Raw genomic sequence first — 14,685 nt, 5'->3', positions numbered from 1 at the left:
TTAGTCAGGATCGAGGGAAAGATGAACGGAGCAAAGTACAGAGATCCTTGATGAAAACCTGATCCAGAGCGCTCAGGACCTCAGATTGGAAGGTACACCTTAGCCTCAACAGGACAATGACCCTAAGCACACAGCCAAGACAATGCAGGAGTGGCTTAGGGACAAGTCTCTGAATGTCCTTGAGTGGCCTAGCCGGAGCCCGGACTTAAACCCGATCGAACATCTCTGAAGAGACCTGAAAATAACTGTGCAGCGATGCTCCCCATCCAACCTGACAGAACTTGAGAGGATCTGCAGAGAAGAATGGGAGAAATTCCCCAAATACAGGTGTGCCAAGCTTGTAGCGTCATACCCAAGAAGACTCAAGGCTGTAATCACTTCCAAAGGCGCTTCAACAAAGTACTGAGTAAAGGGTCTGAATACTTATGTAAATTATTATTATTATTTTTTTACAAATTTGTAAAACATTTCTAAAAACCTGTTCTTGCTTTGTCATTATGGGGTATTGTGTGTAGATTGATGAGGGGGAAAACAATTTAATCCATTTTAGAATAAGGCTGTAACGTAACAAAATGTGGAAAACGTCAAGGGGTCTGAATACTTTCCGAATGCACTGTAAATGTTCTTACAAATTTGGTGTTTAGAAATGTTCAAGAGATGATGACATTTTGGGCTGATTGGATAATATGCCTTCCATCCGGTCTATTTGAAATGTTATGGTTGGTTGGCTCACTGCCATTTGCTTTTGCAAAATGTCGCTCTTGGTGTACAAATGGGTAATAATCAGAACTTGATATATCCTTATGTGAAAAATAAAATCATGCAGTATACATTTATTACAGCTACTGTTGTTTTCATTGAGTCCCAAACCAAATATGAGATGGTTTGAGATGAGTCGGACCTCAGAGTCAAGGAAAAGAAGCCAACAAGTGCTCAGCATATATGTGGGAACTCCTTCAAGACTGTTGGAAAAGCAGTCCAGGTGAAGCTGGTTGAGAGAATGACAAGTGCGTGCAAAGCTGTCATCAAGGCAAAGGGTGGCTATTTGAAGAATCTCAAATATATTTGGATTTGTCTAACACTTTTTTGGTTACTATATGATTCCATATGTGTTACTTCATAGTTTTGATGTCTTCATCATTATTTACAATGTAGAAAATAGTAAAAATAAAGAAAAACCCTTTAATGAGTAGGTGTTCTAAAACTTCAGACACACAGACAGACACACAGACAGACACACAGACAGACACTACCGTTCAAAAGTTTTGGGTCACTTAGTCCTTGTTTTTGAAAGAAAAGCATTTTTTTCCCCATTAAGATAATAGCAAATTGATCAGAAATACAGAGTAGACATGGCTAATGTTGTAAACAACTATTGTAGCTGGAAACTGCAGATTTTTTATGGAATATCTACATCGGCGTACAGAGGACCATTATCAGCAACCATCATGCCTGTGTTCCAATGGCACGTTGTGTTAGCTAATCCAAGTTTATCATTTTAAAAAGGCTAATTGATCATTAGAAAACCCTTTTGCAATTATGTTAGCACAGCTGAAAACTTTTGTTCTGAATAAAGAAGCAATAAAACAGGCCTTCTTTAGACTAGTTGAGTATCTGGAGCATCAGCATTTGTGGGTTTGATTACAGGCTCAAAATGGCCAGAAACAAAGACCTTTCTTCTGAAACTCGTCAGTCCATTTCTCAGAACAAAGGCTATTCCATGCGAGAAATTGCCAAGAAACTGAAGATCTCGTACAACGCTGTGTACTACTCCCTTCACAGAACAGCACAGGAGTGGGAGGCTCCGTTGCACAACTGAGCAAGAGGACAAGTACATTAGAGTATCTCGTTTGAGAAACAGTCCTCAACTGGCAGCTTCATTAAATAGTACCCACAAAACAGCAGTCTCAACGTCAACAGTGAAGAGGAGACTCCAGGACGCTGGCCTTCCATTAAAAATCAGCCATAATAGTCATTTAGAACATTAACATATATATATGCGCCCATCTCAGTGAACTAATCCATTACGGAGGCCTAGACTAAAAGACAATTTATGCTTGATCTGAAAATGTGGTCGCAGGCTCCATATGGAGGGTGGGACGCAATTGCGGAGCCTCCAGAGACCAAATCGAGCTCCATACCGCATCGCCATGCTCCTCCCAACTGTTACAACAATGCGGAGGGCTCTGTATAGACATGATTGGTTGACTGTAGGTGGGGGCGGTACATCCTGTAGAAAACACAAAAACTCACTTCCTTGACAACTTCCTTCAGCACAGCTTTGCACTGCTCAGCGAAGCACAAGAAGTATGAATGCCCTGATTTCTGCTGAGGCTTATCACCATAAATGCTGCACGGCCAATGCAGACATCAGATTAACCATGCAGTACCCAGATGCACAACGCACTTCTCTAGAATGTGCTCTCTTCGGGCCAATTTGTGCACATTCCTTGTTTCATAACTTCATTGTGTGAATTGTTTGCATTTGATTGTTAGTGTCTATCAATTCCACTTTACATACATCACCAGTTGTACATTTACCGTTAATTCCTAATCCACAATGTTTGTTTTGTTATGGTAATTTCTGTTAATGCATTCAACATATTATTCCAGTCTTTTACCGTTCTCATTGTAGGAGCGGACATTTTGTTTGCAGAGCGCACAACCTATGCTGCAACACTTGTGAGAAACAAGTTTTGTTTTATTTCATTCTATTTACGAGTTGTCAATTTAGTCATTGTTTTGTTTGGAGCGCTCCTGTCGATGCGGAGTAAGGACGCACAACTGAAAACGCATAGAAATAGCCCTCTAATACCATCAGAAACAGCCTGAACGCAAAAGTAGGTATATTAATGTGGCCATTTGGGGATCTGATAGTATTTCTGATTGGCTTAACGCACAACCACTAATGAGCTGTGGAGATTCTCAAAGAATTGTTTTCTTCACCTCAAACAAAGTCGGTTTTAACATCCATTGAGAATGACAATAGTTCCTCAATGTACTTGAAAAATCTTTCCAGCCCTCTCCCTTTCGATAACCACTGGGTTCTGGTACTGTTTATATTTAGGTGCAGGAGCTCCACAACACTTCTGAGCTACTATTCTATAAAGAGGAACAGGAGCTCAAGCAGTAGAACATTTGAGGTGTCGGTACTCAGCTCTGGTGAGCTCCTGCCCAAGTCAAACACTGCTTCTTATGCAAATAGCCTACAGCTGTGTCTGTCCTGAGCTCACTGGTGTGGAGAAACTCTGAGGGCCCAGAGTATTTTATACAATGTTGCAAGTTAGCTAGCTCAAGCTTCAGGCCAGACCCATCATTAATAGTTGATACAATGTTTCAAGTTGGTTGCAGACAGGACATGTGTAGCCAATGTGATTTATAGGATATTTATATTAAAATCTGGATGTTTTCTACCTGCAGGCTGCAATGTTTTTATTTGTTGCCTTTATGTAGGCTATTTTTATATAATTAGCAATAGAAATTACTTTTTTAGTTTGTATCATTTTTCATTTATATAGAATTGCGATTAACCACATGACAATGATTTTGAGATATGAAGAAGTTATCATAAATGAAATGAAACTGTTCCGCAAAAATGTGTATATGAAAACCATAACTGTCACGCAGATCAGAAGAAATTGTAAGATAAATTGGCATTCCACATGAGAAGGGTTGATGACAACTCGTTTATTAATTTTTTTACCGGCAACTTCAGGATATATTTTCTTTCCTGGTTATCTAGATCTCTGGCTCCCTCGAGTCATTTAAACTCAGTTTTTCACAATCCCTGACATTTAATCCGAGTACAAATTCCCTGTCTTAGGTCAGTCAGGATCACCACTTTATTTTAAGAATATGAAATGTCAGAATAATAGTAGAGAGAATTATTTATTTCAGCTTTTATTTCTTTCATCACATTCCCAGTGGGTCAGACGTTTACATACACTCAATTTGTATTTAGTAGCATTGCCTTTAAATTGTTTAACTTGGGTCAAACGTTTCGGGTAGCCTTCCACAGGCTTACCACAATAAGTTGGGTGAATTTTGGCCCATTCCTCCTGACAGAGCTGGTGTAACTGAGTCGGGTTTGTAGGCCTCCTTGCTCGCACACACTTTTTCAGTTCTGCCCACAAATTTTCTATGGGATTGAGGTCAGGGCTTTGTGATGGCCACTCCAATACCTTGACTTTGTTGTCCTTAAGCCATTTTGCCACGACTTTGGAAGTATGCTTGGGGTCATTGTCCATTTGGAAGACCCATTTGCGACCAAGCTTTATCTTCCTGACTGATGTCTTGAGATGTTGCTTCAATATATCCATATAATTTTCCTCCCTCATGATGCCATCTATTTTGTGAAGTGCACCAGTTCCTCCTGCAGCAAAGCACCCCCACAATATGATGCTGCCACCCCCGTGCTTCGCGGTTGGGATGGTGTTCTTCTGCTTGCAAGCCTCCCCCTTTATCCTCCAAACATAACAATGGTCATTATGGCCAAACAGTTCTATTTTTGTTTCATCAGACCAAAGGACATTTCTCCAAAAAGTATGATCTTTGTTCCCATGTGCAGTTGCAAACCATAGTCTGGCTTTTTTATGGCGGTTTTGGAGTAGTGGCTTCATCCTTGCTGAGCGGCCTTTCAGGTTATGTCGATATAGGACTTGTTTTACTATGGAAACAGATATTTTTGTACCTGTTCCTCCAGCATCTTCACAAGGTCCTTTGCTGTTGTTCTGGGACTGATTTGCACTTTTTGCACCAAAAACTTCCTGAGCGGGATGATGGCTGCGTGATCCCATGGGGTTTATACTTGCGCACTATTATTTGTACAGATGAGCGTGGTACCTTCAGGCGTTTGGACATTTCTCCCAAGGATGAAGCAGCTGATTTCTTTTGATGTTCCCATGATGTCAAGAAAAGAGGCACTGAGTTTGAAGGTAGGCCTTGAAATACATCCACAGGTACACCTCCAATTGACTCAAATGATGTCAATTAGCCTATCAGAAGCTTCTAAAGCCATTTTCTGGAATTTTCCAAGCTGTTTAAAAGGCACAGTCAACTTAGTGTATGTATACTTCTGACCCACTGGAATTGTGATACAGTGAACTTTAAGTGAAATAATCTGTCTGTAAACAATTGTTGGAAAAATGACTTGTGTCATGCACAAAGTAGATGTCCTAAATGACTTTCCAAAACTATAGTTTGTTAACAAGTAATTTGTGGAGTGGTTGAAAAACAACTTTTAATGACTCCAACCTCAGTGTATGTAAACTTCCAACTTCAACTGTAAATCAAAAAATACACGGTTAAAAAGTTTGATTGGTTGGAAGAACAGACGACTTTCGGTCAACCAAGATTTTTGTTGTTGTCAGGGACGACCCTAGTGTGTATTCTCATTATTATTATTTGGTTATTGATCGCAATTACCACCTCTCCTCAGTCAAACTAATTTCTGTGTTTATCTTATCCAAGGTGACAAGTCAGCCAGACTGTCTTCGAAAAGCTCATGTCTAATCATTACAAGCACAGCACTCAGACAGTGACTTAAAACTGCATAGGATATGCTTTGCTTACACACTGGCATGGTTGGGACAACCTATTCTGAATACGTAATTATTGAACGTCTCCTTTAGTGTTTGAATAGGCAATTGCTGGACGGGTCCCATTCATTATGATAAGAAACAGAAACCTAATAAATTCCATGTGGAGAGGATGGCAACACTCCACCGCCAGGCCGAACCTGGAAAAGTCCATTAGATTCTCTTGGCATCTCACAATGATTTTAAAACACAACAGAGAAAAGTACTGTATATGGAATTAAAATGACAGAATATTTATATTATAACCATGGTACTGTTATGTGGGGTTTATCTGCGTCTGCCAATTAAGTGAATTGGACCACCTGGGATCAACCTCTATCAGCATTGGGGAAGGTGTTTGTGAGTAGGTGCCAAACCTATCAAAGCATCAGTATATGAACTGTGCTTCCAAAATACACTTATTTGTGTGTGTACGCACAGCTGAGTGTGTGTGTGTGTGTGTGTGTGTACGCACAGCTGAGTGTGTGTGTGTGTGTATTTTCATAAGTGAGTCAGGGCTGTTGTATGTGTGACGATTAATTTCACTAACGCAACAAAGGTGCAAAACCATACCAATCAGTGGGGCCGGCGGTGAGACTAGTCTATAGAGTCAGTGGGGTGATGAGAGACTAGTCTATAGAGTCAGTGGGGTGATGAGAGACCAGTCTATAGAGTCAGTGGGGTGATGAGAGACCAGTCTATAGAGTCAGTGGGGTGATGAGAGACCAGTCTATAGAGTCAGTGGGGTGATGAGAGACCAGTCTATAGAGTCAGTGGGGTGATGAGAGACCAGTCTATAGAGTCAGTGGGGTGATGAGAGACCAGTCTATAGAGTCAGTGGGGTGATGAGAGACCAGTCTATAGAGTCAGTGGGGTGATGAGAGACCAGTCTATAGAGTCAGTGGGGTGATGAGAGACCAGTCTATAGAGTCAGTGGGGTGATGAGAGACTAGTCTATAGAGTCAGTGGGGTGATGAGAGACCAGTCTATAGAGTCAGTGGGGTGATGAGAGACCAGTCTATAGAGTCAGTGGGGTGATGAGAGACCAGTCTATAGAGTCAGTGGGGTGATGAGAGACCAGTCTATAGAGTCAGTGGGGTGATGAGAGACCAGTCTATAGAGTCAGTGGGGTGATGAGAGACCAGTCTATAGAGTCAGTGGGGTGATGAGAGACCAGTCTATAGAGTCAGTGGGGTGATGAGAGACCAGTCTATAGAGTCAGTGGGGTGATGAGAGACTAGTCTATAGAGTCAGTGGTGAGAGACTAGAGAGCCACTGTCAGCCTAGGAAGGGAGAAAGTAATTCTGGGATAAGTTAGACAACGCCCACACAGTGCTCCTGCTCCGTACCCCATCCCCCACGGCCCATCCCGCCGCCCAACCCACCCCTCGCCTACCGCCCGCTAGACTGCCAAAGAGGGGAGCAATAGGAGAAAAAAACACACAAAAACAAGGTCACGTTTCTAATCAAGAGCGAACACCCCGGCCCCAAGCAGCCCAAAACACTGACATGGAACTGGCCATCTAGACTGTACCCAAACTCTGCTGTATTTAGTCATCTATACAGAACAGTCATTTTCTCCTCAAATAGATTCCATTCTTTAGCTCTAGTAAATACACGGACAAAAACAAGTCGACTTGATTTGGCTCGGTGCGGCTTGCTCTCCCCCCCCCCCCGCCCCGCCAAACCTGGTTTCTTTCTAGCCGTTGTGTTTGTAAAGCAGGACCCTGCGTTTTTGACAAACCGGTCTGGTACAGTGAAAGGGAAAGCGCTCCCAATTACCTTGCATTACCAACGACCGCGGCACAGTTTCTGTAGCTAGCTGCTATTCAAATGAAGAAAACACAGGCTTCAACGTAGCGTTGCAGCTGATGGAGCCACCAACAAAAGAACTAGACTAGACCGTGCAAATACTGTGATAACCTAAAATCTAAATCCACGTGCAGGATATTTGAACATAGAAATTGCTAAACTTGGACTAAACTAGAATATTTCCATGTAAAAAAAAAATTTAAGACTTGAATGTTATTGTGTTTATATAAGCCAGAGCTAGGTTCATGGTTACCAACGTCCGATTGATTTATTGTCCTTACGTACTATCACAGTGTCTGTAAGGTGTTCTCTATGGAAGGACGGCAGAAAAGATAGGCTACATAAAACACCTAAAGCTTTGGATTGATTCCCTCCTACTCCCCATTTCACACTGACCTCTCTCAGAAAACCACACCAATTCCTACAACGTAACAATTACTTTGACCTTTGACCTACAGGATTCACAGAATACTGGGCTGTGTTCAGTAGGCACAAAATGGAAGAAAAAGGAGAGGGACTATCTAATGCTCATTTTCGTTTTCTGTTACAAAATGCTTTGAAAACGTCTTATTACTACAGTGTGCCCTTACGACCATGGACTACATTGATCTACCTCAACTGCCACTTCTTAATGGCACAGTGTTCCTTAACTCATAAAGGACACCAACTTTCATCAGGTTATTAAACTGCCTCCACTGCAGGCAAGAAGCACTATGTAAATGGATTCAAGTGCCCCTCAGCCCTGTCAGACGACAGGCTCCAAACCTTCAGCCAGCCCAGTCCTAAACTGGAGAGAGCAAGGCGTGCCTGTACGCATGGCTGCAGCTCACTCTTATCCCCGTCCCCCAAAACCCTGGACAACGATGGAACCGGTTCTTACAAAGCCCTCAATGCCTCTGAGCAGTACCAATATAACTGAACGAATGCCCTGGGTTTTCCAACAGAGAAAATGTGTCACGGTTTATTAGTCTGTCGTGCTGAAAACATTGTGTGTGTATTAGTGTTTATGAAAAACAGTTGATCGGTCTTTTCTCGCATTTGGGAGCGTTTATAACATTCCAGACGAGTACGAGTGTTTTTTCTGGCACCGAAAGGTCATTACAACGCGAACAGTGAAATACTACTGCCTGACCCTCAAACACTCTGAGCAACACTCACTCGCCAATAGACAGGGAGCATAATTCAAAACCAGCCAATCACAAGCCTTGAGTGTGACGAGACGGCATGTTCTGATCTAAAAGAGAATGGCAATGGTGACTGTATTCCTATGTAAGTGAAAGTGGGTGACTGTTAGGCAGGTACTATAAAGACTAGAAAAGGTACCTTTACCACAGACTTACAAGACCACTGTGGCTCTGTAAAATTGACCATCTTCAAACACAAGGGCAGAGTCAGTCAATGCTTTGAACTAGGGCTGAAACGACGCCATTTTGATATTGAATGAGTTGAACGAGTCTCCTCCGGCAGCATATTCTAACAGTGTTTCGGTAGTCGGTACTGTGAGTGGCTCATTCTTCACATTTCTTCACACGTGGAAATCCCCCACCCACCCTGCCTGCTTTCCTACGAGGCAGAGGAAATAAAAGGATTAGTCTACTACAGTACATTACTGTACTACACTATTACAGTACAACTTTACTATAGTACATTACTGTACTACTCGGCCTACAGTACATTACTGTACTACACTATTACAGTACAACTTTACTACAGTACATTACTGTACTACACTATTACAGTACAACTTTACTACAGTACATTACTGTACTACTCGGCCTACAGTACATTACTGTACTAGACTACAGTATTACAGTACAACCTTACTACAGTACTACACTACAGTACATTACTGTACTACACTGCAGTACAACTTTACTACAGTACATTACAACTAGACCTACACTACTTTACTACAGTACATTACTGTCCTAGTAGACCTACACTACAGTACAACTTTACTACAGTACATTACTGTACTACCAGGCCTACACTACAACTATACTACAGTACAACTATACTATAGTACTCCACAAAATCAGCACTGAAAACCAAGGGTCTTCTTGTATAATAAGCCTTATAACCCTCAAAACCATAGCCTAGCACATATTGTGGTCCTCTGAAGCTCATTTGGTTGAACATAGTGCTTGCAATGCCAGGATAGTGGGTTCGATTCCCGGGACCACCCGTACATCAAAAAATGTATGCACGCATGACTAAGTCGTGTTGGATAAAAGCATCTGCTAAATGACACATTATGTATTATTATCATCATCATTAACTAGGCATAAATAAAAGGATAGTGGGGAAATTCAACACTCCGTATGGAAATGCATGAAGAGAAAACCATATTGTTTCCTTAGAAACAGACAGCCATGCATAAATCACACGGTGATGAAACATATGTGGGCTGTCAACTGAACACCCGTGTCAAAGCTAACCAAGTGCAGGTCTTTTGTTGTTTAAATTAACTTTATAAAATGGAACCTGCTTAGTCGCTTACTCCCCACAAAAAAGTAGGCTTGCCGTGGCTACGTCCCATGTTTCCTCTACACAGACAAACACATGGAGGGATTCCTCATTCAAAAAATGCAAAATGGCCGACACCTCATGCTGTACAACATTATACAGCTACGAACGACTTCCGCAGGAATGGAATCCCTCCCCAAGCATGCATGTGCAGAGGCAAAACCATTTCAACTTCATGTAATAATAAGAAGAAGAAAACTAAATCAACCAGACAGACACGATTCTGCTTTTGTTGATTTATTTACAGATGAAATGTAGAAGTGGGGCCTAGGATTTAAGGATGGCTAACTGGCCTTCAAAAAGGAAGTAATTTCTATGGTAAATCAAATAACTAGAATAAAATGGTGTGATTAAAGTGTATTATCTGATCATAGAAAAGCAGTATTTTCTTTACGGGGGGGGTGCCTGTCGAGTCATTATTCCAACTTTAAAATATTCCCCACGCAGGTAGTGTCCCAAATGGCTCCTTATCCTCTACCTCGTGCGTACGGGCCGCGATCGTACGGGCCGCGATCGTACGGGCCGTGATCAAAAGTAATGTACTACATAAGAAACGGTGCCATTTGAGAAGACATAGCGCTCAGACGATTAACTGTCTGACTACAGCCTCCTCCTCCCAGCATTCTACATCTGATTACTCAGATTACCGCCAATTATGAAGTGGGTGTCTCTCTCTCACACACACTCTACTCCCAAGCCATAAGACCGCTAAATAGTTAGTCCGGGTAGCTATTTGGTTAACTATTTAACTATCTGCATTGATCCTTTTTGCACTAACTCTTGACTCGCTCCTGCTACTGTTTATTATCTATCCTGTTGCCTAGTCACTTTACCTCTACATATATGTACATATCTACCACAATTACCTCATAATCCTGCACATCAACTCGGTACTGGTACCCCATGTATAAAGCCAAGTTATTACTCATTGTGTATTTATTCCTTGTGTTATTATTTTTTGATTATTTCTCTCTGCGTTGTTGGGAAGGGCCCGTAAGTGAGCATTTCACTGTTAGTCTACACCTGTTCTCCACAAAGCATGTGACAATTACAATGTGATTTGACACACACAGGAGAGGACTTAATGGCCATTACATGGGCAGTAGGACTGCACAGGATTTGTCTCTAACCGTATTGCCAGTGTTTTTCTTAACTGCCTGCATTTTGAGTAATTAGGTGGTTGTAGGTGGGTGTACACCTATTCTGACAACACTCAGGCAGCCAATCATTATTACTACATTGGGAACAGAGCCTTAAACAAATGTACCTTCACAAACACTGAAATTATGACAAGGCATTATGTGAAGTCTCAGAAAATACAATGTTGCACTGACTGGTCAATGTCCTACTGTAAAAGACATAATGTCAATGAGAAAAAATGTGTCAATCCACTTCAGCTTCTAGAATCCCCAGGAGTATTGTCTAGAATCCCCAGGAGTATTGTCTAGAATCCCCAGGAGTATTGTCTAGAATCCCCAGGAGTATTGTCTAGAACGGCAGGTAGCCTAGTGGTTAGAGCAGTGGGCCAGTAACCAAAAGGTTGCTAAATCAAATCCCCAAGCTGACAAGGAAAAATTCTGTCGTTCTGCCCCACAACAAGGCAGTTAACCCACTGTTCCTAGGCAGTCATAGTAAATAAGAATTTGTTCTTAACCGACTTGCCTAGTTAAATAAAGGTTACATTTTTAAAAAGAAAATTGTCTAGAATCCCCAGGAGTAATTGTCCAGCAGAATCTAACTCATACTAAATTTGAAAGACAGTATTAAATATATCACTAAGAATTTATGATTTACATGTACATGCAGAATATGGGGGAAACAAAGTAATCATGCTTAGATCACTCTGACCGTAGCATCTTTCACTAGAAAGCCTAACCACCGTGTTCACTATGCAGTGACGTCGAGCGTGTCAAACCAGTAGCGCGCGGGTGTAAACACTGCACTTCACTGGATGGCAATGCACGTGGAGCAACGCATCCTAAGCGTAAACAAATGCATCATACAATCACATGCCGCATGAATATCAAAGGCAATGAAACATTAGTAAAGATCCCAGATGTTTTTGCAAACATGATTCCGCCGAGTTTTCAACATATCTAAGACTATTACCGGGTAATTATATAAAATATGCCCACCTATCCAAAATATCAAAGAAAATAAAACAGAAAAAAATCTAATTGGTAATTGGATCTGAATGAGGTTCTAATGAGTCGACATTTTCTATTTCCTTCCCGACACTAAATATCTGGAAAAAAGACCAGGAAGTATACGCCATTTCTCAGCTCTCTAGCTCAAGTGTTTGCGATTGTATTTTAAATAGGCCAACTGAAAACGTTGCAACAATGTATCCAACAGTAGATAAAGCATGAATGGGGACAGCAGCAGCAAATTAATATCACTGGCAGAGTGCGTCCTCTTGGTTCTTGCGCAAGAACTGTTGGCGAATTCCCTTCAAAACAGGAAGCTCCGGTATTAAGTATAACGTTAGCAGCCTGACACCTAATCCTGCAACGTAAACAAACAACTGTTACGATGGCCATAGGTGAGACATCTACCTGTTTGCCCCGATAGAATAACCGTTGTTGTCCGGGGTTTACATTGAAGATCTCTTGGATTTTCAGCCTCAGAGACTCAATTTTGGTCAGCCTGGAAAGATCCTCAATGGTTCGTGTCTCCTTTCCGTCTATGGTCCGAATTTGAATCCACATTGTTCCACCGCCCGATAGCCACCAAAAAGGTTACAGAAATCTAATCAGAACAAATACAGGGGCTTGGGGGGAAAGGGGAATAACAGTGAAAACGTTCAGCACTCCATAGCCTTTTCCTCTGCAGGGGAGAATGATTCTTGCAGGAGGTGTCGCTCACATGGGTCACCGCGCCAAGCAAATCTCGCGAAATAAAATTCAGTACAATTTGCCGTTAAAGACGCAGGGTCCCTTTTTTGTATTTTCCACTAGATAGCGCAGACAAAATCAAAATTGGAAATATGTCGCAAAAAAAATATGAAAACAAAACATTTGCTTTTTGGTCTTAATTTAACTTTAGGGTTAAGCATAAAGTTAGCATTGTGGTTAAGGTAAGGTTTAGAATTACATTTTAAGATGAATTGTAAAAATGGGCGGGGTTTATGACTTTATGAACGGTGTAACTAGTGAAGACCCTTTTTTTGTGGGCATGCAAATACAGGAAACCAGCCAACGGATGTCAGTATATCCAGAGATACTCCATTGGAATCGTATTAACGCCTATTGTGTAAATTGCCCATGCGTCGTCAATGGGCCGCACGGTGCATTCTGGGCGATTCTTGTACAAGGAAAGCTCTCCTTCAAGTGGGGAATGGGAGTCAATAGCATAGGTGTATAAAGATGGCTAATAGCTAAGGTGTGTAAAGATGGCTACCCCCATGTACTTACCTAAAATGCCTTGTTTTCTAAATTCGCCCTATTGTACAGTGCTCTCCGTTATCCTTTTGTATCAGCAAAGCACAGTATATTAAAAAGTAGATTGTGCTGATTTACTGGCACATTTTGTTCAAGTTGGGAGCCATAGTTTAAGAACTGCGGGTAGTGCTGAAAACAATGACGTCATATCTGAATTCCTCCACCCCCCCCAAAAAAATATGTTTTATCTGAATTCCTCCATCTTTACGCACCGTAGTTTAAAAAAAACATTAGCAAGAATTTCATGAAGTACAACATTGCAAATCTTTTCTGAAATGTGAAATAATTAACTTGTTCTCTGTAATGTCATATAGCTTTGGAATCGGGACATTACACACTTGAGGAAAATAGTTAGGTTTCTCAACTTTTAGAACAGATGGCGTGACGATTAGTTTAGCAACAAAGTAACAACGTGAGCACAATTGGTCGACAGTCTGCTGGGAGGGGCGTTATACGTTTCTCCATGAATTGTCCAATGGGATTCCTATCTCCTTTCTCTAAAAACTCTGGTATATCTCACCTTTTTTTAGAATGTGCAATGTACACAGTGGTCATTGTCAAATTAAGTCATCGATATTGAATGTCTAACTTCAATGTCAAATTAAAGCCTACACCGACTTGCATTGTAAAGAGCTGGGTTGATACATACAACTAGACAGTTATAAAAATGTAAAAAATATAGCTACAAAAATATTTGTCTAAATCAAATTGTCACATGCTTTCTATACGGGAGTAGACCAACAGTGAAATGCTTACAGGCCCTTCCAACAATTCAGAGAGAAAAATAAAATAAATAAATACACAATGAGTAACAATAACTTGGCTATACACACAGGGTACCAGTACAGAATCGATGTGCATGGGGTACGAGGTAATTGAGGTAGATATGTACATATAGGTATGGGTAAAGTGACTAAGCAACAGGCTAGATAAGCAGTAGCAGCAGTGTGATGAGTCAAAAGAGTTTGTTCAAAAGGGGTCAATGCAGATAGTTACTAGTTACTGTAGCTACCTGGACTAACTAGTAACTAGTCATAATGTGGCTAATAGACTAGAGTATCTACAGTGCATTCGGAAAGTATTTAGACTCCTTGCCTTTTCCACATTTTGTTACGTTACAGCCTTAATCTAAAATTGATTAAATTAACTTTTTTTCTCCTCGATCTTACCCTAATACCCCATAATGACAAAGTGAAAACAGGCTTTTAGAAATGTTAGCAAATTTATTAAAAATAAAAAATAAAATACCTTATTTACATAAGTATTCAGACTCTTTGTTATGAGGCACGAAAATGAGCTAAGGTGCATCCTGTTTTCATTGATCAACCTTG

The 14,685-nt window shown here is 41.1% G+C and overlaps 1 protein-coding gene across 4 annotated transcripts in view; it reads right to left on the bottom strand.

The window, feature by feature from the left end:
- LOC139538441 (E3 ubiquitin-protein ligase UHRF2-like) overlaps positions 1-13,460 on the bottom strand; it is a 53,200-nt gene extending 39,740 nt beyond the window's left edge. For 3 of the 4 annotated variants that reach the window (XR_011667744.1, XM_071340481.1, XM_071340491.1), the window contains exon 1: positions 12,470-12,811. Coding sequence is in view for 2 of the 4 variants with exons in the window: in XM_071340481.1 (XP_071196582.1) it covers positions 12,470-12,622 (153 nt within the window). In the remaining 2 variants the exon portion in view is untranslated. Of the gene's footprint in view, positions 1-12,469; positions 12,812-13,327 lie in introns of those variants that run through there. The other variant, XM_071340502.1, reaches the window with a different exon arrangement.
- Between the last annotated feature and the right edge of the window lie 1,225 nt (positions 13,461-14,685).

The sequence above is a fragment of the Salvelinus alpinus genome, chromosome 1 (assembly GCF_045679555.1).
Source record: "Salvelinus alpinus chromosome 1, SLU_Salpinus.1, whole genome shotgun sequence".
NCBI lineage: Eukaryota > Metazoa > Chordata > Actinopteri > Salmoniformes > Salmonidae > Salvelinus > Salvelinus alpinus.
Note: the sequence above shows the minus strand (reverse complement) of the source record. Positions and strands in the feature narration are given on the sequence as shown.